This window comes from Loxodonta africana, chromosome 22 (assembly GCF_030014295.1).
Source record: "Loxodonta africana isolate mLoxAfr1 chromosome 22, mLoxAfr1.hap2, whole genome shotgun sequence".
Taxonomy (NCBI): Eukaryota; Metazoa; Chordata; class Mammalia; order Proboscidea; family Elephantidae; genus Loxodonta; species Loxodonta africana.
Window position 1 is genome coordinate 48436887 of NC_087363.1, and position 24122 is coordinate 48461008.

General features: G+C 42.8%; 1 protein-coding gene across 6 annotated transcripts in view; it reads left to right on the forward strand.

The window, feature by feature from the left end:
• Positions 1 to 24122, forward strand: part of LOC111750603 (uncharacterized) — a 35824-nt gene that overhangs the window by 2845 nt on the left and 8857 nt on the right. For 3 of the 6 annotated variants that reach the window (XR_010319065.1, XR_010319064.1, XM_064275001.1), the window contains one exon: positions 1478 to 2482. Coding sequence is in view for 4 of the 6 variants with exons in the window: in XM_064275001.1 (XP_064131071.1) it covers positions 1478 to 1582 (105 nt within the window). In the remaining 2 variants the exon portion in view is untranslated. Of the gene's footprint in view, positions 1 to 1216; positions 2483 to 6098; positions 6216 to 24122 lie in introns of those variants that run through there. The other 3 variants (XM_064275002.1, XM_064275003.1, XM_064275000.1) reach the window with 3 other exon arrangements.

Below are 24122 nucleotides of genomic sequence, written 5' to 3' on the forward strand. Positions count from 1 at the left end.
AAAGGGTGAAGTGACCGACTAGCTGAGAAGTTGGCGGTTCAGATCCACTCAGAGGTGCCTCAAAAGACAGGTCTGGTGATCTGCATCTGAAATGTCACCGCCTTGAAAAACTATGGAGCACTTCTACTCTGCACACATGAGGGCAAAACCCCATTGTCGTGGAGTCTGTTCTGACTCATGGTGACCCAATAGGACACTGTAGAACTACCCCATAGGGTTTCCAAGGAGCAGCTGGTGGATTTGAACTGCCAACTGTTTGGTTAGCAGCTGAGCTCTTAGCCACTGCGCCACCAGGGCAACAGCATAGCTAATAATAATGACAATACCGTAACTAATAATAATTATTGTTATTAGTTGCCATTGAGTCTGCGCCCATGCATGGTGACCCCCTCATGTACATCAGGATAAAACGTTGCCCAGTAATAATAATTACTTGTGGCTCATATACTATTGGACAGCATTAGTCCAGAAAACCAAGAATCTGATTCCAGAGATCACAATTTGAGATGAAGACAAGCCCTGAAAAAATGGCATTTATGACTTTGCCCTTGAAATACCTAGGCAGGGAAAGAGGAGGGCTTTGCAGAATCAGTATAGTATCATAGACAAAGCAGAAGTCTGAAGAAGGTCCAAAACTAGCACACCAGCTAGCCCCAGGGAAACCCTACAAATAGAAACAGGTTTTCATCAGCATATACAGCTGAAAACTGTAACTGAATTCATCTACCTAGAAGCCTACCCTCAAATGCTGCCCTCATTAAGGGTGCAAGATATGCTAAGGAATGCAGAAAAAATATGTTTGGACACCCAACTGCACCCTTAATGTCCATGTAACTGTGGCCAGTCAGCTCACCTTGTAGAGGCTCAGTTTTCTTATTGGAAGAGTAAAGCCAATAATCTATGCCCTACCACTCTCCTTCCATCAAAGGGGTTGTTTGACTTGGAAAGGATGCAAGCTCTTACTAGCTATACCAAAGTAAGAATTACCTTGCACATGGAAGGAAGATGGACAAATTGTCAAAGTTTCCTTTAAGATCTGGAAGGCAGCATAAGTGGTACAAAAGAATGAAAAAATAAGGAGTTGCTACCACTTTATACCCTATGGTAATGGGAGCTACGGCATCTCTGATGATTGGTGCTAACATTGTGTAGAACCATGTAAGCAAATAAAGAACTTTGTTTGAAAGTGTTACTTTCCTTACACATTATTTTTCAGTGAAACATGCCGAGGGATTATTATCCACTCATTTTCCCCCAACTTCTACCTCCATCTGCAACACTAGCATCCTTAATTGCACTGGTAGTCAAGCTAGATTTGGGGTCTTGAAAAAATCTTGGGTAAAATATCATTGTCTTATCCTAGTGTTTGAACTGAAATAAAATCTGTAAAAAGAAAAACAGAAAGCTCTTCTTTACAGAAGAATCTAGCCAATACGTGTGTGTGGTGCCATGGATCACTTGTGTGTGACCTTTCTAGCCATGGTCTTACTACTCCCATCCAAGTGATTGGACAAGACTGTGCAGATACGGTAATTGTGGCCACCAAAGGGATTGGTCAGTTTTGCCATCCTGCTTGAAATGAGCCACCCTAGAGATGGGAAAAGAAGAGCCTACCACCACCAAGGAAGGAGAGACCCAAAGGAGACAGCACAGTGGGATTCCTGGCCCACAGAGAAAGAAAGCTGAGTGCCTCTGGGCAGACACTGAGGGCCAGGGAGAGGCATGCCTGCGAGCACAGCTGGCTATCCTGATGGAAGAACTGTATCCTGAGTTTTCCTGAGCCTGAATTGTAACTGTTGCTTCCCTAATAAATCCCTTAATGGTGAGTATGGTCTCGAGTTCTGTGTAGCCATTGCAATGAATTACTGGACCCAGTAGAGAGTGCTGTGGAAGGGATGGTTGGTATCAGAACTGGTAAAGATGGCAGAGAGGAGGTATTTCTGACCTCTGCATTGTAGGAATCAGCCTTGGCCTGCTCATCTTGATTGTCCTTCCCCCGGTGAAGTTAGAGGAGGTCAGATACCACTCCCACACCCTTTTTACAATGTAGAAGGAATGATAAAATTTAAAAAATCACCATTTTGCAACTTTAGTATAATTGATTTAGACAAAAATTGTCAACAGATTCTGTCTTAGTTAGCTTGTGCTGCTGTAACAGAAATAGCACAAGTGGGTGGCTTTAATGAGCAGAAATTTTTTCACAGTTCAGGAGGCTGTTCTTGTGCGCTGCTGAGTTGACTCTGACTCAGAGACTCGGACAGAGTAGAACTGCCCCATAGATTCCTAGGCTGTAATCTTTACAGGAGCAGATTGCCAAGTCTTTTCTCCCACAGAGCTGCAGGTGGGTTCGAACTGCCCACCTTTCAGTTAACAGCCAACCAATCAACCATTGTCTCACCAGGACTCCTTTCAAGAGACTAGAAGTCTGAATCCAGGCCTTTGGCTCTAGGCGAAGGATTGATCTCTCCCCCTCCCCATCCCCCTCCCCCTTTCCTCCCCCCTCCCCCTCCCTTCCCCCCCTTCCTCTAATCTGGGAGGAAATCTTTGTTGAGACAGCTTCTCTAGCCCCATTGTGCCTCAGTTCTTGGAAGATCTCCACATGGCATCTATCTCTCCCTCTTTGTGCTTGCTTCTCTCTGTGCCTCATTCACTCTTTTTACATCAAAGTGGTTAGGTGTAAGACACTCTACACTGATATGGGTTCATTAACATAACAAGGAAAACATGTTCCTAAATGGGATTCCATCTACAGGAATAAGGGTTAGGATTCCAACACGTATTTTAGGGGGGCACAATTCAATCCATGACAGGTGGCAAAAACCCTGGGTGAAATGTTGATGGGGAACAAGATAGTCATATGGTTCTAAAAATCACTCCACACATTATCCACTAATTATAAAGAGAAAAATGCACCTTTACAATAAAGAGATGTGGCAATCACTCACCTGAACCAAGTGGTGAAATTTACCATCAACAATATTGGAACGTTTAGATTCTATGCGCACCCTGATATGATTCTATAAGAAGTACACAGTATCACATATGAAATGTTCTTGCAAAAAATATAAGGAAGCAATCAAACCCAGAATGTGGGGCATTCCATAAGACCATTGGCCTGGACTCATTGAATAAATCAGTGTCAAGAAAAGAAAAAGGAGGGAGGACTTCAAAGAGACTAAAAAAAAAAAATCATTACAACTAAAAGCAATATATGACCTTGTTTGGATCCTGGATTGAAAGAAGTAAAAAAGTAATCTATAGAAGATATTTTTGAGCAACTGGAAAGTTTTTAATACAGACTATATGTTGAAGAAAATGGTGAAATTATTAATTTTTATATAATAGTCTTAGTTATATGGTGCTACTATAACAGAAATTCCACAAGTGGGTGGCTTTAACAGAAATTTATTTTCTCACAGTTTAGGAGACCGGAAGTCCGAATTCAAGGTGCTAGTTATAGGGATTTTCTGTCAGCTCTGGGGGAAGATCCTTTTCTCTTCTGAGCTTCTGCTCCTGGGCAATCATTATGTGGCTGGCAAATGTCTTCTCCAGGGCATATCTGACAAGCTCCCAGGAAGTTGTACATAAGAATCACTTGGTGATCTTGTTAAAATGTAGATCCTGACTCAGTATATCTGGGGTGGAAATGCAAATTCTCAGCAGGGGTTCAAACCTGAACTAATGGGCTCAAAGCCTTGATTATCCCCTATCTCTACTCAGCCCACTTGTTTAATCTCTTTTTATATCTGAAAAGAAATGGACTCTAAATATACGCTATACTAATCCTGCTTCATTAACATAACAAAGACAACCCCACAGGCATAGGGGTTAGGATTTACAAAACATATTTTGGGAGGACATAATTTAATCCATAGGAAATAGTATTATGATTATGTAGGAGAATGCCCTTGGCCTTAAGAGACGTACCCTAGAGTATTTAGAAGGGAAGTCTCATTGTATCTGAAACTTTTAAAAAATGCATACCTAATCTAAAAAAAAAAAAAATTGTACAGCTATGTATTTATATTTGTATTTCTTATTCAAAAAACTAATATGTTTATGAATATTTCTGTGCCCATTTTTTTGATAGTTTCACAGTTATGCCGAATGAGCAATTACTTTATATCCAATGTTATTCCTAACAATTATTTTTAGGTGATAATTAAGTTCAATTAATTATTGAAAAAGCTACATTTAACTTTTTGGGTAAAATGCAAAACAAGATAGTTACTATAACTAAACAACATTTGTATCAACAGTCTCCAAGTTAGGAGTTTAATTCTATTTGTTGCAATATAGCCTTCTTAAAAAAACAAATTTGTTGACAAGTCCATTGTAACTCATAGTGACCCTATAGGACAGAGCAGAACTGCCCCATAGGGTTTCCAAGGAAGAGTTGGTGAATTTGAACTACCCGCCTTTCGGTTGGCAGCCAACCTCTTAATCACTGCACCGTCAGGGCTTCCTAGCCTTCTTAGGGTTCTTTCAAATCAACCAGAAAAGCAAAGGGTATTATGCATGAGAAAAGAAGAGGAAAACTTGAGAATTTTTGCAAGCTTCATCTTTTCCTTCTCCTGTGAAAATTTTTAATGATTAATGGACCTGGGCATAAACCAGGCACTGAATTCTACTTAACTCAGTTACCAACCAAGTAGAACGGTAGCTTTTTCACTTCCCATTCCCAGTGTATGCAGACTCAAGCAAATTAACTGGTTCCTTTAGTTCTTAGTTTATTTTCCAGATTTTAATTAGTATTTTCTTCTCATTGGAATTTTAGGATTTGGGGTAATCAGTGTCATGCATTCAGCCCAAATGGAGAATTTAAAGCCAGATCAGTTTGGTAGGGTCAGCCCAGGGAAGTGGGGTTGGAGGTTTTGGGGAGGGGGGGCAAAGTAGAAAGAACTATACAAGAATATTTTATTTGTTGTTAAATGCCTGTCATTATTAAACTAATATTTAATAAGCATCTACTATCTATCATGACTTTGGAAACCCTGGTGGCATTGTGGTTAAGTGCTAAGACTGCTAACCAAAAGGTCAGCAGTTTGAATCCTTGGAAACTCTATGGAGCAGTTCTATTCTGTCCTATAGAGTTGCTATGGGTTGGAATAGACTCAACAGCAACAGGTTTGGTTTGGTATCATGACTTTGCAGCCCTGGTGGCCCAATGGTTAAGAACTCAGGCTGCTAACTGAAAGGTTGGCAGCTCAGATCTACCAGCCACTTCTTGGAAACCCTATGGGGCAGTTCCACTCTGTCCTATAGGGTCACTGTGAGTTAGAATCTACTCCATGGCAACAAGTCTGATTTTTTTATCATGACATTGCTTTTCTGGACAAATTCCAACAGCAAAGGTATTTTTATAATTATAGTGTACCTGTGGAGCCTTGATGGCACAGTAGTTAAGAGCTCAGCTGCTAACCAAAAGGTTGGCAGCTTGAATCCACCAGCCACTCCTTGGAAACCCTGTGGAGCAGCTCTACTCTGTCCTATAGGGTCACTATGAGTTGGAATTGACTTGATGGCCACAGGTTTGGTATCCCAGGATGAAGACATTGGTAGTTCAGTGGTAGAATTCTCACCTTCCATGAAGGAGATCTGGGTTCAATTCCCAGCCAGTGCACCTCATGTGTAGCCACCATGTCACTGGTGGTTTGCGTGTTGTTATGAACAGGTTTCAGCAGAGCTTCCAGGCTAACACAGCCTAGGAAGAAAGGCCTAGAGATCTACTCACAAAAATCCGCCAGTGAAATCTGTATGGATCACAGGGTCCAACCCCAACAAATCACGAGGACGGAGCAGCGTTGCATTCTGTTTCGCATGGGGTTGCCGTGCGTTGGGGGCCAAGGCAGTTAATAGGAACCCTCTTGTGTGCTTTGCTGGGCACTGGGGACAGGAGAAAAGACAGAATAGAATTGCAGTGTTTTTGATGACTACATTTTTCTTAATACTGCCTTCCCTGCCAGGAAATTTCAAACGTAGTGCTATAGGGTAAGAAGTAGGACAATAGGTTGCTTTTTAATCATAGGCTGTAATTATCAGTAGTCTATCATTCCATTTGCCTCTTTGTTTTTTTCTTTCCTGTGATATTTTGGCAGATCAAGTAGCCATGACCTTGGAAATCACCTAGATGCTGTCCAGGTCTGCTGGCCTTCTTTATTTTCACCAACATCCAGGTGCCTGTCCCTTTGCACTGGAATATTTCTCCTTTAAAGGTACATATTATTTAAATTTTTAAAAAGTACGTTTTATCAAGAGGAAACTTTGTTATTGAAACATTTATATTGAATATAATGTAGCAAGTAAAGGAGGGAAGTAGCTTCTGCCTGGTAGTTTCTCTACTCAACTCTTCCTCAAACAAGCCTTTTATTTACATTTGTAACTGCTTTGTCTTAGGAGAAAGAGGAGGAGGCAGGAAGTGCATCTATTTTAAAGACAGCCTAAGTCTGACTCAACACTTCAGATAGCTTGAGAAACCAAAGAAATTGGTTATCCTTGAAACAAATGAGCCATTCTGTAAAGACCTATGTTCATTAGAAGAAGAAGAAAAAAAAAAAAAAACAGTAAACAAGCATATGGTACTCACATCATCAGAAGTAAATAAGGTATTTAAAAGAAAAAGATCTCTATTTTTCCCAAAAGAATCCCATCATAGGAAAAGCAAGGCTTTCTTTATAAATTTCTGAATATTCTCTTTTGTACCTGAACGAGAAAACATTGAAAAGATTCCTATGTAGTAACGAGTAAATAGATCTATTCACTCCAAACATGGATTCATTAAGAATTCACTAATTATTTTTAATTTGTGCATTATTGAATGATCACTTGGCCTTCAGGAAAAGCAAAATGTTGATGTTCATGTTGCTTTGGAATTTTTTCACTGGATTAGAGAAGTAGAGTGAGAAGTTGCTATTAGATGTTTTTTGTATTATGTTCGTTGTCCTTGCCTTTTTTTTTTTTTTTAAGAAGAATGTGTGTATTCTACCCCCAAATCAATACTAGAAACTAGGTTCTTAGATTAAATTGGCCTTTATTTCTCTTCTGCTTCATTTATTTTCGGAGACTATCACAAGGGAAGAGGCACCAACGTTAAAAAGAAGAAAGGCTTCTTACAACGCTAGCCTAGTTCGGAACAATGTTTTGAAACAATAGAAGAGCACTTCAGTGGCATGCCAATCCATACTACAAAAAAAAGGAAGCAGAAAAATACTTTTCATGTGTTTCCTGGCATAACTCTTCCTTAAAAAAAAAAAATTTTTTTTTTTTTTAATTAAACTTCTAGACAGGCAGACATCAGAAAGCCATGATGCTCAGAAGTTGAGTGGAGTCAAAAGGCCTGAGTTTTTCCACTTCTAGGTATCTATCCATGGGAAATGAAAACATACACTCACACAAAAAACATGTTCATGAATGTTCAGAGCAGCTTCTTCGTAATAGCCACACAGTGGAAACAACACAAATACCCATCAACTGATAAATGGATAAACAAAATGTGGTATATCCATACAATGGGATATTGTTCAGCCATAAAAAGAATAAAGTTCTGATACATGCAACATGGATGAACCTTGAAAACATTATACTAAGTGAAAGAAGTCAGTCACAAAAGGCCACATACTGAATGTTTCCATTTATATGAAATGTCCAGAAAAGCAAATGTATAGAAACAGAAAGTAGATTAGTGGTTGCCTAGGGCTAGGGAATAAGGAGCCCTAGTGGTACAATGGTTAAGCCCTTGGCTGCTAACAGAAAGGTTGGTGTTCAAACCCACTCAGTGGCTGTGCAGGAGAAAGGCCTGGCAATCTGCTCTGTAAAGATTACAGCCTGGAAAACCCTATGAGGCAGTTCTGCTATATCACGTGGTGTCGCTATGTGTTGAAAACTAACTGCACATCACCTAATAACAATAGTGCTAGAGGTGGGGCTGAGGGGAATGAAGTGACTGCTAACGGGTATGGAATTTCTTGTTGAAATGACAAAAATGTTGCAAAATTGGTAGTGATGATATGTGTACAACTCTGTGAATATTCTAAAAAAAACATTTAATTGTATACCTTAAATAGGTGAATTTTATGGTATATGAATTATTTCTCAATAAAGCTGTTAAAAAAAAAAAAAGCCAGATTTAAATCCTGTATCTGCCACTTACTGGATTAAGTAAATTACTTATCTAAAAAGGGGCCCATATAGTGACTACCACACTGAGCTGTTACTATGAAGATTAAAATAGATGCTGTTGTTGTTGCTGTTAGGTGCCGTCAAGTCAGTTCCGACTCATAGCGACCCTATGCACAACAGAACGAAACACTGCCCAGTCCTGCGCCATCCTTACAATCGTTATGCTTGAGCTCATTGTTGCAGCTACTCTGTCAATCCACCTCGTTGAGGGTCTTCGTCTTTTCCACTGACCCTGTACTCTGCCAAGCATGACGTCCTTCTCCAGGGACTGATTCCTCCTGACAACATGTCCAAAGTATGTAAGACGCAGTCTGGCCATCCTTGCCTCTAAGGAGCGTTCTGGCCACACTTCTTCCAAGACAAATTTGTTCGTTCTTCTGGCAGTCCACGGTATATTCAATATTTTTTGCCAACACCACAATTCAAAGGCATCAACTCTTCTTTGGTCTTCCTTATTCATTATCCAGCTTTCACATGCCTACGATGCGATTGAAAATACCATCACTTGGGTCACGCGCACCTTAGTCTTCAGGGTGACATCTTTGCTCCTCAACACTTTGAAGAGGTCCTTTGTAGCAGATTTGCCCAATGCAATGCATCTTTGATTTCATGACTGCTGCTTCCATGGCTGTTGATTGTGGATCCAAGTAAAATGAAATCCTTGGCAACTTCAATCTTTTCTCCGTTTATCATGATGTTGCTCATTGGTCCAGTTGTGAGGATTTTTGTTTTCTTTATGTTGAGGTGTAATCCATACTGAAGGCTGTGGTCTTTGATCTTCATTAGTAAGTGCTTCAAGTCCTCTTCACTTTTAGCAAGCAAGGTTGTGTCATCTGCATAACGCAGGTTGTTAATGAGTCTTCCTCCAATCTTGATGCCCCGTTCTTCTTCATATAGTCCAGCTTCTCGTATTATTTGTTCAGCATATAGATTAAATAGGTATGGTGAAAGAATACAACCCTGACTCACACCTTTCCTGACTTTAAACCAATCAGTACCCCCTTGTTCCGTCTGAACAACTGCCTCTTGATCTATGTAAAGGTTCCTCATGTGCACAATTAAGTATTCTGGAATTCCTATTCTTCGCAGTGTTATACATAGTTTGTTATGATCCACACAGTCGAATGCCTTTGCATAGTCAATAAAACACAGGTAAACATCCTTCTGGTATTCTCTGCTTTCAGCCAGGACCCATCTGACATCAGCAATGATATCCCTGGTTGCACGTCCTCTTCTGAAACCGGCCTGAATTTCTGGCAGTTCCCTGTCAATATACTGCTGCAGCCATTTTTCAGTGATCTTCAGCAAAACTTTGCTTGCGTGTGATATTAATGATATTGTTCTATAATTTCCACATTCGGTTGGATCACGTTTCTTGGGAACAGGCATAAATATGGATCTCTTCCAGTCAGTTGGTCAGGAAGCTGTCTTCCATATTTCTTGGCATAGACGAGTGAGCACCTCCAGCACTGCATCTGTTTGTTGAAACATCTCAGTTGATATTCCATCAATTCCTGGAGCCTTGTTTTTCACCAATGCCTTCAGAGGAGCTTGGATTTCTTCCTTCAGCACCATCGGTTCCTGTTCATATGCCACCTCTTGAAATGGGTTGAATATCGACTAGTTCTTTTTGGTATAATGACTCTGTGTATTCCTTCCAGCTTCTTTTGATCCTTCCTGCATCATTTAATATTTTCTCCAGGCTTGAATTTTTTCTTCAGTTCTTTCAGCTTGAGAAACACCAAGCATGTTCTTCCCTTTTGGTTTTCCACCTCCAGCTCTTTGCACATGTCATTATAATACTTTGTCTTCTCGAGAGGCCCTTTGAAATTTTCTGTTCAGTTCTTTTACTTCATGAATTCTTCCTTTTGCTTTAGCTGCTTGACGCCAAGAGCAAGTTTCAGAGTCTCCTCTGACATCCGTCTTGGTCTTTTCTTTCTTTCCTGTCTTTTCAGTGACCTCTTGCTTTCTTCATGGATGATGTTCTTGATGTCATTCCACAACTCGTCTGGTCTTCGGTCACTAGTGTTCAATGCCTCAAAGCTATTCTTGAGATGGTCTCTAAATTCAGGCGGGATATACTCAAGGTCATATTTTGGCTCTCGCAGACTTGCTCTGATTTTCTTCAATTTCAGCTTGAACTTGAATATGAGCAATTGATGGTCTGTTCCACAGTCGGCCCTTGGCCTTATTCTGACTGATGATATTGAGCTTTTCCATTGTCTCTTTCCACAGATGTAGTCAATTTTTGATTTCTGTGTGTTCCATCTGGCGAGGTCCATGTGTATAGTCACCATTTATGTTGGTTAAAGAAGGTATTTGCAATGAAGAAGTTGTTGGTCTTGCAAAATTCTATCATTTGATCTCCGGCATTGTTTCTATCACCAAGGCCATATTTTCCAACTACTGATCCTTATTCTTTGTTTCCAACTTTCTCGTTCCAATCGCTAGTAATTATCAATGCATCTTGATTGCATGTTTGATCAATTTCAGACTGCAGCAGCTGATAAAAATCTTCTATTTCTTCATCTTTGGCCCTAGTGGTTGGTGCGTATATTTGAATAATAGTCGTATTAATTGGTCTTCCTTTGTAAAAAAAAAAAAGGCGTATGGATATTATCCTATCACTGATAGCATTGTACTTCAGGGTAGATCTTGAAACGTTCTTTTTGATGATGAATGCAACACCATTCCCCTTCGAGTTGTCATTCCCAGCATAGAAGACTATATGATTGTCTGATTCAAAATGGCCAATACCAGTCCATTTCAGCTCACTGATGTCTAGGATATCAATGTTTAATCGTTCCACTTCATTTCTGATGATTTCCAATTTTCCTAGATTCATACCTGGTACATTCTAGGTTCCAATTATTAATGGATGTTTGCAGCTGTTTCTTCTCATTTTGAGTCGTGCCACATCAGCAAATGAAGGTTCCGAAAGCTTTACTCCATCCACGTCATTAAGGTCAACTCTACTTTGAGGAGGCAGCTCTTCCCCAGTCATCTTTTGAGTGCCTTCCATCCTGGGCGGCTCATCTTCCAGCACTATATCAGACAATGTTCCGCTGCTATTCATGAGGTGTTCACTGGCTAATGCTTTTCAGAAGTAGACTGCCAGGTCCTTCTTCCTATTCTTAGTCTGGAAGCTCAGCTGAAACCTGTCCTCCATGGGTGACTCTGCTGGTATCTGAATACCGGTGGCATCGCTTCCAGCATCATAGCAACACACAAGCCCCCACAGTATGACAAACTGACAGACACGTGGGGGTTAAAATAGATAATCCTTGTAAATCACCTCAACAAAATAAGCACAGAAGGAGCGGTAGCTGTTATTATTAAAGGCCATTGGCCTATCCAGACCTATGCTGCCATAGTTTGTACCATTTAGGGTGCTCCCCAGTTCCCATGGAGCCCTAGTGGCACACTGTACATTTGGCTGCTAACAAAAAGGTCAGCAGTTCCAAGCCCCAGCAACCTGCAGCATAGCCTCCTGTGAAAAGACCTGGGCCAATCAAATTTCCTCTCTTTGGATTTAAAATAGGGAAACAGACACTCAGGTAAATGACTGTGAGGCCTAAGTTTTCAGAGTCATGACGGGTTGGGTGAGCCATGTGCACATCAAAGTGATGAGGGGGCAGAAACAACTACGAGAGAACAGAAGTAGCTGGGTAGTAAGAGAGAAACATAGACGAGGTGCTCAGGGAAAAGGAGAGACACCATGAGTGAAGTTGAGGGTGGCTAGTTCCTACAAGTATCTGAACTCCTAGCAATTTTCAGGTCCAATCCCAAAAAACTCATAGCCCTGCGATACGCCAACACCATTGTGCAAGTCAGTATAACCAAGTGCTAAACAGCAGGGACGCTGCAATCAGGCTGCCAAAGTTCAAGACCCATGTTCAAATCCCAGCTTACCACTTACTAGCTCTGTGACTTTGGGCAAGTCATTGAGATTTGAGCCTCGATCCCCTTATCTGTCCAACAGGTATTATGATAGTACATGCCCCATGGGGTTATTGAAAGAACTAAGTGAGATAATACATTTAAGTGCTCAGCATAGTAAGTACTCAATAAATGAGAGCTATTGATGCCTTGGAATTATGGTGTTGGCGAAGAATACTGAATATACCATGGACTGCCAGAAGAAACCCTGGTTGCGTAGTGGTTAAGTGCTACGGCTGCTAACCAACAGGTCAGCAGTTTGAATCCGCCAGGCGCTCCTTGGAAACTCTACAGGGCAGTTCTACTCTGTCCTGTAGGGTTGCTGTGAGTTGGAATTGACTCAATGGCAGTGGATTTTGGCCAGAAGAATGAACAAATTTGTCTTGGAAGAAGTACAGCCTAACTACTATTTATCGTTGTTGTTGTTATCAGGTGCCATCGAGTCTATTTTTCAACTCATAGCGATCCCGTGTGACGGAGTATAGTTGCCCCATAGGGTTTTCTAGGCTGTAATCTCTACGGAAGCAGATCACCACCAGGTGTTTCTCCCACAGAACCGCTGGGTGGGTTCAAACCACCAACCTGTTAGTAGCCAAGGGGTTAACAATTGTGTCACCAGGGCTCTTTTATGGAAGAGTTTTAATCCACTGAGTTATTGCTTTGTCCATCTATATATGGCTAATTTTCACCAGGAGACACTTTCCCGTGTGGAAATCACAGAACATGCGGGTTTCCTGATGACCTAACCTGTTCTTCTGTTGCCATGACCCAGAGAATGAATTCCTTGTAGTGGAAGTAAAATGGAGTCATTCCAGGGGTGAATTTTTCACGTGATGTTAATACTAATTATCCTGGGGTGGGGGGGAGGTGTGGGGGGGGAAACTTTCTTTCTTCTCAGATTTCCCAGAGGAGTGAACATGGCACAGTTCCTTTTTCTTTTCTGAAATTATTTTCAAATTAATTTGCTCCTGGCCCAGTTTGTTTTTATTCATTTCTATAGCCATTGCATCACACCCAAAAGAGTTTCCTCTTTCTATTGTTAGTCAAATTTTCACAAAGTATTTTCAGATTTTCTGCTTCCTTTTCATTCTGTTTTGTGGGTGAAGCATTTTATTCAGACTCTTTCCTCTGGGGAGTCCTCTTGAGTAACAAAGTTAAATAATATTCCATGGGTGAGTGACTTTGAGAAAGTTCTGGAAGGGGGAGGCAGTTTGTAAGGGGGCATTTATTGTCTGCTATTGTTTTTTTTTATTGGCTTATCTATGGGTGTGCCTCTGGTGCCTTGTATGTTGTACTTGGTAACTTGTCATTAATCATAATAATAATGATAAAACTATTATAATAGAAATGATTTATTAAGGTCTCACAGTGCCCTACGTGCTTTACACAGATCATCTTACTTTTTCTCCCTCACAATCCTATGAAGTGAGTTTTAATAATCCTACTTGATAGATGGAATTCCTGGGTTTTGCAAATGGTTAACATGCTAGGTTGCTAACTGAAAGGCTGGAGGTTCGAGTACACCCAGAGGCATCTTGGGAGACAGTCCTGGTGATCTGCTTCTGAGAAACCAGTCATTGAAAACCTGATGGAACACAGTTCTACTCTGACACACATGGGGGTCACCATTACTCAGAATCTACTCGATGGCAACTTTTTTTTTTTTTTTGTATTTGAGAGATGACGAAAGTTAAGACTTCCAAGATTTAAGTGAATTGCTGAAGATCATTCAACTTCTAAACAGCAAAGACTGACTGAGTCCTAAGCTCAAGCTCTTACCCACTATGTCCATGGTTCTTAAACTGTGATCCTCAGACCAACAGCATCAGCATTGCTTGGGAAATTGTTAGAAATGAAAAATTTCAAGCTGCAACCCAGATCTACCGAATCAAAACTCTGGGAATGGGGTCCCATAATCTGTGTTTTATCCAGCCCTCCAGAAGACTCTGATCCTGGAGAATCAACTGCACCATGCTATGCTTTATATGTACAAAGCCACCACATCTGTAATTAGGGAACAATGAAGACTGTCTGGGAAATGACTCCAGGAACTTTGGGGTTACCTGCCAAAAATTGGCTGGGACATATGGCTTCCCTCTCCATGGGAGATGCTGAGACTTCCCCTGGTTCCAGAAGCCCCAAGAGCTCCAGGAGATGGGAAGTTGGCATTTCTCTGAATTCTCCTGAACAGTTGGCATCTGGCCTCAGATTATATGATTGTTCCTGAGTCCAAAATGCTTATCATCACCCCCCCAGTTCCCACCACTCTCACACTTTCCTAGAGACAAGGGACAGCAGGGAAGGTAAGAGGCTGAGAGCCAGAGTTCCTCCTCTGCAGCACAGCTGCACGAAGGTCCAGCTGTGTCCCAGCCAGAGAAGTCTGAGTCTCCAAAAGATGCCAAGAGAATGGAGCCCTGTACACCTGCCGACCCTTCTGACTGTGAGTTCCAGCCCGCACCTAGTAATGAGGCTGGAACTGAAATATGTATCTGTATTGGTTTCCTATTGCTGCTCCCAACAAATTATCACAAATTTAGTGGCTTAAACAACACAAGTCTATTACTCCATAACTCCGTAGGTCAGAAGTCCAACATGGGTGTCAGCAGGCTAAAAAATGAAGGGGTCCACAGGGCTGCATTCTTTTCTGGAGGCTCTAGGAGACAATTCTACTTCCTTGCCTTTTCCAGCTTCTAGAAGCTGTCCACATCCCTTGGCTCATGGCCTCCTTTGTCCATCTTCAAAGCCAGCAATGTTGAATATCCCTGACCATTCATCCATGGTCACATCTCCTTCTGACCACAGCTTGAAAAGGCTCTTGTGCTTTTAAGGACCCACACCATTAGCTTGGACCCACCTAGGTAATCTCCCCATCTCAAATTCCTTGATTTAATCACATCTGCAGCATCCCTTTTGCCAAGTAAGGTGACATATTTGTAGGTTCTCTAGATTAGAATGTGGATATCTTTGTGGGGGGCATTATTCTGCCTCTCAGAGTCTTCTCTTATAGGATAGGGCAACATTGTCTTTTGGAGAGTGTATTTGCAGATTTAAAGAGGAACAAGAAGAGAAAATAAATTCATGTATTATTTGTCAATTAGTGTAATATGTTTCCTTGATTCTAAGACCAGTTACCAAGATAAGTATTCCTGCTTTAAAATTTTTCTAAGGGAAAAGGAAGTACTACCACATTATAGGTATCCATAGCTCATAAGATATATCCAGATTTCAGGAACATTAAAGTGGGAGAGAAATGTGTTTTAGAACCAAAGTGATACCATTAATAATGCCAACAAGTACTTATTCCCCTTCTTATACCTGCATGCCTGATCTCAATAAAACACAGTTATGAAGTAGGCAAGGTAGGTAACCTTGTTTTGGAGATGAGGAAACTCAGGCTCATAAAAACTTATTGACTAAACCTAAAGTCTTCTAAATAAATACCAGGACCCAAAGCCTAATCTTTAACTTTAATTCCAGGACTCTTCCTATCATGTTAGGCAAGGCTGCTATAAGTGGTTTCAGTCTTGCTAGAAAGAAGTTTACTTCTTCTGTGATTCCCAAGCTTTAGATCAGAGACCTCTGGGGAAGCAAAGAGTGATTATAAGGATTGGGGGTTCATTCATATATTAAGCACTGCCCGAAACCTGAAAAAGTAATATATATTCATACCTTTCAAATATGCACAGGTGCTGATATGATTTAATATGTACTTGCCTTTACTAATATCCTGCCCTCACAGCAGTTTCTTGACACTTCATTTTCTACATAAATGGATGCTAAGAGTAAAACTGCTACTGTATGAGAAACTGAGATACATATGCATATATACACACGCACACACATTTCCCCTATAAAATTGACCTCTCGTATTTGAAAATGTTAGAAGCCATTCTTCTCTCTCATTTGATTGGACTTCAAGCATCATGAAAGCTAGAATCTAGAAGAGAAACCTGAACATGATTTCTTATGTTATTCCTCCCCCTCTACTTCCAAGGGCACATAAAACATATTTCACTTGCTACAAGCTGCTTTTGGTGCCAGTCTGGCTTCTTCTCACCCTTCTCTCCAATCACCACTGTTGGGAAGATTAAACCAAACCCACTGCCATGGAGTCAGACTCATGGTGTGTACAGAGTAGGACTGAGTTCCATAGGGTTTTCTTGGCTGTAATCTTTACAGAACCAGATTGCCAGAACTTTCTTCCATGGACTCACTGGGTAGGTTGGAACCATCAGCTTTTTTTTTTGCTAATTGCAATTTTTGCTAGTTCCAAACTGCTTGCACCACTCAGGGACCTTGATGGTAAGCCTGGAGAAGGTTAATTAGAGGTTGTACTGTAGTTGTCAGGAGCCCTGGTGGCGCACTGGCTAAGTGCTTGACTGCTAACTGAAAGGTCAGTGGTTCAAACCCACCAACCACTCTTCAGAAGAGAGATGTGGCAGTTTGCTTCCATAAAGATTACAGCCTTGGGAGCCCTGTGGGGGTAGTTCTACTCTGTCCTATAGGGTTGCTATGAGTCGGAATCAACTGGACAGCAATGGAGAACTGGGGCTGTCAATCATAATGTCTGTCACACCCCCGGCATTGCTCAGGGAAAACTGCCTCACCCAGCACAGGTGCTGAAGGAGAAAAGTTAGGGCCTTAGCCGGTGAAAGCAGTAGTTTACAAAGTGTCTGAACCAGTGGCATCAGCATCACCTGGGAACATGTTAGAAATGCAGATTCTCGGGTCCCACCACAGACCTACTGAACCTGGAGGTACGTTCACCTATCATTGTTTAAACAAGCCCTCCAGGTGAGTCCAATGCATGTTACAGCTTTACCTCATCTTCTAATTATAGCTGATCCCACCAGAGATGGCTACTTGACTCCTCTGCAACTAACCATAGGTCCCCTTGGCCTGTGGTGTGCTGTGGTACGAGAAAGAGGAGCTGGGAAAGTCATTTATTCTTTGTGGCAGTGGAAATGGGGAAATATTGGTGCCCTGAGTGTAAGCAACAGGAGTTGAAGCTGAATGAAGCTGTGAGGTAGTGTTGGGGCCATGAGGGGGTCATGAATATTCTAGAAACAGGAACTGAGACTAAGCAGAAACTGTGAAGGAGAGGGTAAGGAAGGCAAACAAGTTGGGAGAGAAGAAATGTGTGCAGAGAAAGGCAGACCTTGCAGAGGTGGTAAGTGAGAGAGAAGACGAAGGAGCCCCTGCTGCTGAGTTCCTGGGAGCTGCTACAGGCTCTAAGCCATCTTCTGGTCCTAGTCCTTACAGTGGCTCTGGCTTGTCCTGAAATCTGGTCATTCAGTTTGTGGCAGCTCCTGTCCTGTGTATCCATATACCATATCTCTTTGCATTTTCTTTAAGGAAGACTACTCTTTTTTGGAACTTTCAAGAAGGGAGAGAAATAGGACCAAAACATTTGAACAGGAGAAGAAAAAAGAAACACACAACCTAAAAGCTCTCTGTACCTAAGTTTCTCCCATTACCTAGAGCATGAATTAGCAAAACTAACAGCCTCAATTGAGAGCCTTCCCAATCAGGTGATTGCCCATACAATAACTCTGTAGAACCACTCAGCAAAAAATTTTCTACCTCTAATTATTTGGATTTCTCCTTTTTACTCTCTAAATATACAGAGGAAATAGGGTCTTGTTTTAAAAAAAAAAAAAAACCTTAGGGATGCACATTTTAAATATAAAACAGGTTAAAAAAAATAAATATAAAACCCTTACCATCGAGTAGATTTCAGCTCATAGTGACCCTATAGGAGAGAGTAGAATGGCCTCATAGGATTTCCAAGGAGCAGCTAGGGGATTTGAACTGCCGACATTTTGGTTAGCAGCCAGACTCTTAACCACTGCACCACCAGGGTTCCATAGGTTGATAATAGTAACAGTAATAATCAATATACCAGCCATCTGTCAGTTGTACCCTGGTGGCTTGTGTGTTGCTGTGGTGCTGGAAGCTATGCCACCAGTATTTCACATGCCAGCAGAATCACTCACTGTGGACAGGTTTCAGCGGAACTTACAGACTAAGAGACCAGGAAGAAAGTCCTGGTGACCTACTTCCAAAACATCGGTCAATGAAAACCCTATGGATCACAACGGAACACTGTCCAATACAATGGTGGAAGATGAGCCCCTAGGCTGTCAGGCACTCAGTACACAGTGGCCACAACGATGGACTCGAACGTACCAACAGTCACGGGGCCGTCAGGCACTCAGTACATGGTGGCCACAACGGTGGACTCGGACGTACCAACAGTCACGGGGCTGTCAGGCACTCAGTACCCAGTGGCCACAACGATGGACTCGAACGTACCAACAGTCACGGGGCTGTCAGGCACTCAGTACCCGGTGGCCACAACGGTGGACTCGGACGTACCAACAGTCACGGGGCTGTCAGGCACTCAGTACACGGTGGCCACAACGGTGGACTCGGACGTACCAGCAGTCACGGGGCTGTCAGGCACTCAGTACACGGTGGCCACAACGGTGGACTCGGACGTACCAGCAGTCACGGGGCTGTCAGGCACTCAGTACACGGTGGCCACAACGGTGGACTCGGACGTACCAGCAGTCACGGGGCTGTCAGGCACTCAGTACCCAGTGGCCACAACGGTGGACTCGGACGTACCAGCAGTCACGGGGCTGTCAGGCACTCAGTACCCGGTGGCCACAACGGTGGACTCGGACGTACCAACAGTCACAGGGCTGTCAGGCACTCAGTACACAGTGGCCACAACGGTGGACTCGGATGTACCAGCAGTCACGGGGCTGTCAGGCACTCAGTACCCAGTGGCCACAACGGTGGACTCGGACGTACCAGCAGTCACGGGGCTGTCAGGCACTCAGTACCCAGTGGCCACAACGATGGACTCGAACGTACCAACAGTCACGAGTTGTACATGGGGTCACCATGAGTCAGAGCCACCTCAACGTCAAACAACCAAGTAATGTTCTAAGTATTTCACACATAGTAAGTCGTTGAACATCAGCTTCATGAGGGCAAGAATTTTCATCTGTTTTATTCACGCCTGTATTCCCAGTACCTGGAATAACGCCTGGCATCAAGTCGTTAATCAATAAATACTTGTTGAATGAATAAAAAAATGAATCTTCACAAAATTCTTGGATGGAGGTGCCATTATAGCCACCTTGCAAATGATCACAGGCTATCCTGGCTTTAACGGAGGAAAGTCATGTCTTAGATGTTTATGTGAACACAGCATTGCCAGGCAGTCCACTTTTGCTAAGACAAAGACCCTGACCTCCAGGGTTGTTCCTTATGAATACTTTGAAGCACTGCAGTTTGAAGAATGTTGATGTTCAAGAGCAATCCTCTCATAGTCTGAAGGTTTTTATTCTTTCATGGGTTCTTTCATTTATTGAACTTAGCACTGTACATGCCAAGTGTTCTAAACATTGAGGATGTAGCACTGAACGCTATAAATGTTGTACCCACTCCAATAGAGCTTATTTCTAGCAGGGGAGAGAGATAAATAATAATTTCAGGTAGTGCCAAGAGCTAAGAAGACAATAAAAGAGGCACTGTGATATAGGATAATGAAGAAAGACTACTTTAAATTTGGGGCAAAGTGATAGAAGATAATAACAGAGGGGTAGAAAGGGATGATTCACGATAGTCCAAAGGTGGAAACAAACCCAGTGCCCATCAACAGATGAATGGATAAACAAGATGTAGTGCATATGTCAGGAGCCCTGGTGGCACAGTGGTTAAGTGCTCAGCTGCTAAGTGAAAGGTCAGTGGTTCATCCACCAGCCTGCTCTGTGGGAGAAAGATGTGGTAGTCCGTTTCTGTAAAGATTTCCAGCCTTGGAAACCTTTCGGGGCAGTTCTGCTTTGTCCTATAGGGTCGCTATAGGACAGAATTGACGGCAGTGGGTTGGTGCATACATACAATAGCACAGTATTCAGCCATAAGGAAAAATGAAGCCTGATACATGCTGCAACGTGAATGAACCTTGAAGACATCTCGCTGAGTGACATTAGTCAGTTACAAAAGGACAAATATTATATGACCCCACTTACATGAAATACCTAGAATAGGCAACTGTATAGAGACAAAAGCTAATTAGTAGTTACCAGGGACTGGGGGAGGTGGGAATGAGGAGTCACTTCTTAAGGGGTAATGAGTTTTTGTTTGGGGTGGTGAAGAAGTTTTGGAAAGAGAGAGAGGTGATGGTTGCACAACAGAGTGAATATAATTAATGTCACTGAAATGTACAATTAAAAATAGTCAAAATGGCAAATTTCATGTTATATATATTTTGCCACAGGAAAAAAAAAAGAGGTAGGCAGGTGCTGGATCCTGGAGAGCCTTGGCCACATGTGGCAGCCATGAGGTGTGTGTTCGTGCCTCTTAGTATCTAGTGCTGCTATAACAGAAATACCACAAGGGGATGGCTTTAACAAAAAGAAATTTATTTCCTCACAGTAAAGTAGGCTAAAACTCCAAATTCAGGGCATCAGCTCCAGGGGAAGGCTTTCTCCCTCTGTCAGCTCTAGAGGAAGGTCCTCGTCCTCAATCTTCCCATGGTCGAGGAGCTTCTCAGGCACCGGGACCCAGGGTCTACAGGACGCACTCTGCTCCCACTGTTGCTTTCTTGGTGGTATGAGGTCCCCCTGTCTCTCTGATCGCTTCATTTATTTCTCAAGAGACTGCCTCAAAACACAGTCCAATTTTGTAGATTGAGTCCTGCCTCACTAACACAACTGCTGCCCAATGTCCCTCATTAACATCATAGAGGCAGGGTTTACAACATATAGGAAAATCCCACAATACCGGGAATCATGGCCCAGGCAAGTCAATACACACATTTTTGGGGGGACATAATTCAATCCGTGACACCTCCCTTCCAGAGAGAACCTGCCAGAGAGAGCACAGTTAGTTGACAGCTTCCAGCTGCAGCCCCTGTGGGATCAGCTACAGTGTTCAAACTGAGGCATGCTCTTCCGGGCAGCTCCAGCCAATGACTGAACATGTTCGGAAGACTAGGGCCTGGCCATTTCTGCTCAATACAGGACTTCTCTAATGAGCAGCCTTTGCTCTGGGGCTCCCTGTTGGGCTGGAGGAGCACCTACTCAGAGGTGTTTCCTACCCAACCTCCTTCCTGCCGCCCTCCTTTCACAGACGTCAGACTTGCATGACAGTCTGGAAGTTTTCCCTGCCTACTTCTATTTCCTCTCTCCTTTAACTTTCACAGGTGCTACCACCAATAAGGCTCTTGTATTTTTAATTGCATCTTCGTATCTGTTTCTGAGAAGAACCAAACTGACATAGTTGGTACTGCAAGTGGTCTGAGAAAGCAGGTGGTAAAATAGAATTTTACCTGGCTAGCAATGTGGACCCCATCCTGAGCGGTCTGTGGGGCACGAATGCTCCCTGGCACAGGTGACAGCCCAGCTGCTAAATGGTTTACTGGTGGTGACCTGGGAAAAGTCCAGGTGAAAGAAAATACCCTTGCCAGTGTGATGATTCAGGAATTTGAATGGTATAGGGGAACACAGGAAAACAATGCATACGAGGATAATGGAATTGGCTGGTTCTTACCAAGTTGCACTGACTCCTTGCAGAGGGATAACTGAGAAACTGAGGGAAGTTAACAAACACTTAAAAAATAAGTGTGGCTGCAGTCCCTGGGTGGTGCAAACTTTAAAAGCTCAACTATTGGTTGAAAGGTTGGCAGTTCGAACCCACCCAGAGGCACCTCGGAAGACAGGCCTAGCAATGTACTTCTGAAAGGTCACAGCCTTGAAAACCCTATGGAGCAGTTCTCTGCACACATGGAGTCATCATATGTCAGCACGGGGTCTCATGCATCAGCATCGACTCAATGGCAACTATCAACAACCTCCACCACTCTGAAAAGAGGTCTGACGGTTTATCAAATAGTTAAACATATATTTAACCTATGACCCTGCAATTCCACTCCAAGGTATTTACCTGAGAGAAATGAAAGCACATATCCTCAAAAAAATGAAGTGTGAGAGCCAGAGAACCTCTTTGGTAGCTTACAAAGAGGCCCTCATCTCCTGCTGTGGGAGAACAGGCACAGGTGAGCATCAGGCTGACAATCTGATTGTTAGAGACCCAGAGCTCCACAGCTGCTGGGCTGTGCATCCAAGGTAGGTAGGTTTCTACGTTAAAGTCAGAGCCCTGGTTGGAAAAACCTATGATCTGAAATGTGGGGCAGGCACGTCTAGGTGGCTGCCCCTGAGGAATGTGGCTCTGCAGACTCCCTGGACCCCCAGCGCCTGGAGGGGTGTTCTATCCCTTCCTATGGAGAACTAGCAGTTCCACCAGGTGGGAAGACACTGCAGAGACCCCTTCCTCACAGGGCAATAGGTTCCGTCCTCAGGAACTGCCCCCACCTCCTCTCCTGGCTGCCAGACTATAAACATCGGTTGCCGTGGAGTCAGCTCCGACTCACGGCAACCCCATGTGTGCAGAGTAGAGCTGTGCTTCGTAAGGTTTTCAGTGACTGATTTTTTTAGATGTAGCTCATCATACTTTTCTTCCAAGGCTCCTCTCGGTGGATTCAAACTGTCAACCTTTTGGTTAGTAGCTGAGTGCTTAACGGTTTGTACCACCCAGGGGCTCCTGCCAGGCTATAACCAGGATTAAATTCCAGTATAACACAGCTGAGCATATGCTGGGCCTGATAAAGAAGAAAAGAAGAGTGTACTTTAAAGGACATGCAAGAATTAAAGTATAGTGGAGAAACTGGAACTCATGCATTGCTGGTGGGAATGTAAAATGGTGCAGCCACTGCGGGAAACAGCCTGGCAGTTCCTTCAAAGGTTAAATATAGGGTTACCATATGACTGAGCAATCCCACTGCTGGGGATATGCCCAAGAGAAAGGAAACCACAGGTCCACACAGAAGCTTGTACGTGAATGTTCATAGCAGGATTATTCACAATAGCTAAAAAAGGTAACCAATGTCCATCGACTGATAGATGGATACATAAAATGTGGTATATCAATACAAGGGAATATTATTCAACCATGAAAAGGAATGAAGTTCTGATACACGCCATGCCATGGATGAATCTCAGAAACATTACACTAAGTGAAAGAAGCCACTCACAAAGACCATATATTGTATGATTCCATTTATACTAAATTTCTAGAATAGGCAAATGTATAGACAGAAAGTAGATTAGGAGTTACACAGTGTTGGGGGTGAGTGGGGAGGAGATGAGTGACAAAAGGTATAGGTTTATTTTGGGAGGCGGGGTGATTAAAAAAGTTCAAAGATTAGATTGCAGAGGTTGTGCAACACTGTGACTATATTGAAAAACCACTGAGTTGCATGCTTTAAAGTAGTGAATTTTATCCTATGTGAATTATATCTCAAGAAAGCTGTTTAAAAACAGAATAGCTATCATATACCAATCTGGTGCCATAGTGGTTAAAAGCTACAGCTGGTAACCAAAAGGCCAGCAGCTCAAATCCACCAGACGCTCCTTGGAAACCCTATTTGCCCATTCTACTGTGTCCTATAGGGTCACTATGGCAGCACTGGGTTTTGGGGGGTTTTATACAAGCTGGAGCCAGGGGAGTAACCATTGACCTGGGATTTTGTGGGAGCTTGATTAAAGGGGCTGAAACATAAGACAGAATGAGCAAGAATTTATTGGGTTGGAGAGACTTGCCAGAGACATGGGATTTAATAGCCTGGCAAGGACCCCAGGGGAAGGAGAAAACTCATTGCTAGGGAAGCTTTTGGAAGACTGGAGAAAGCAGAGGCTCACTCTGAAAGAAGCTGAAATGCATGAGTTTGTGAGGCAGATGGAGGAAGGGACTAAAAGGTTCAGGGAAGTATGAATGCTGGATGGATTTATTATGTGAGGCCAGAAGATCACTCCCCCCTTCCCCCCACACACAACCACCCAGAGGACTTTGTTATCAGAAGGGCCCAGAGGACACAGCTTTCACTGAGGCCATTCACTGGGGGGAGGGTCCTGGCCTCCCTTAAAATTCAG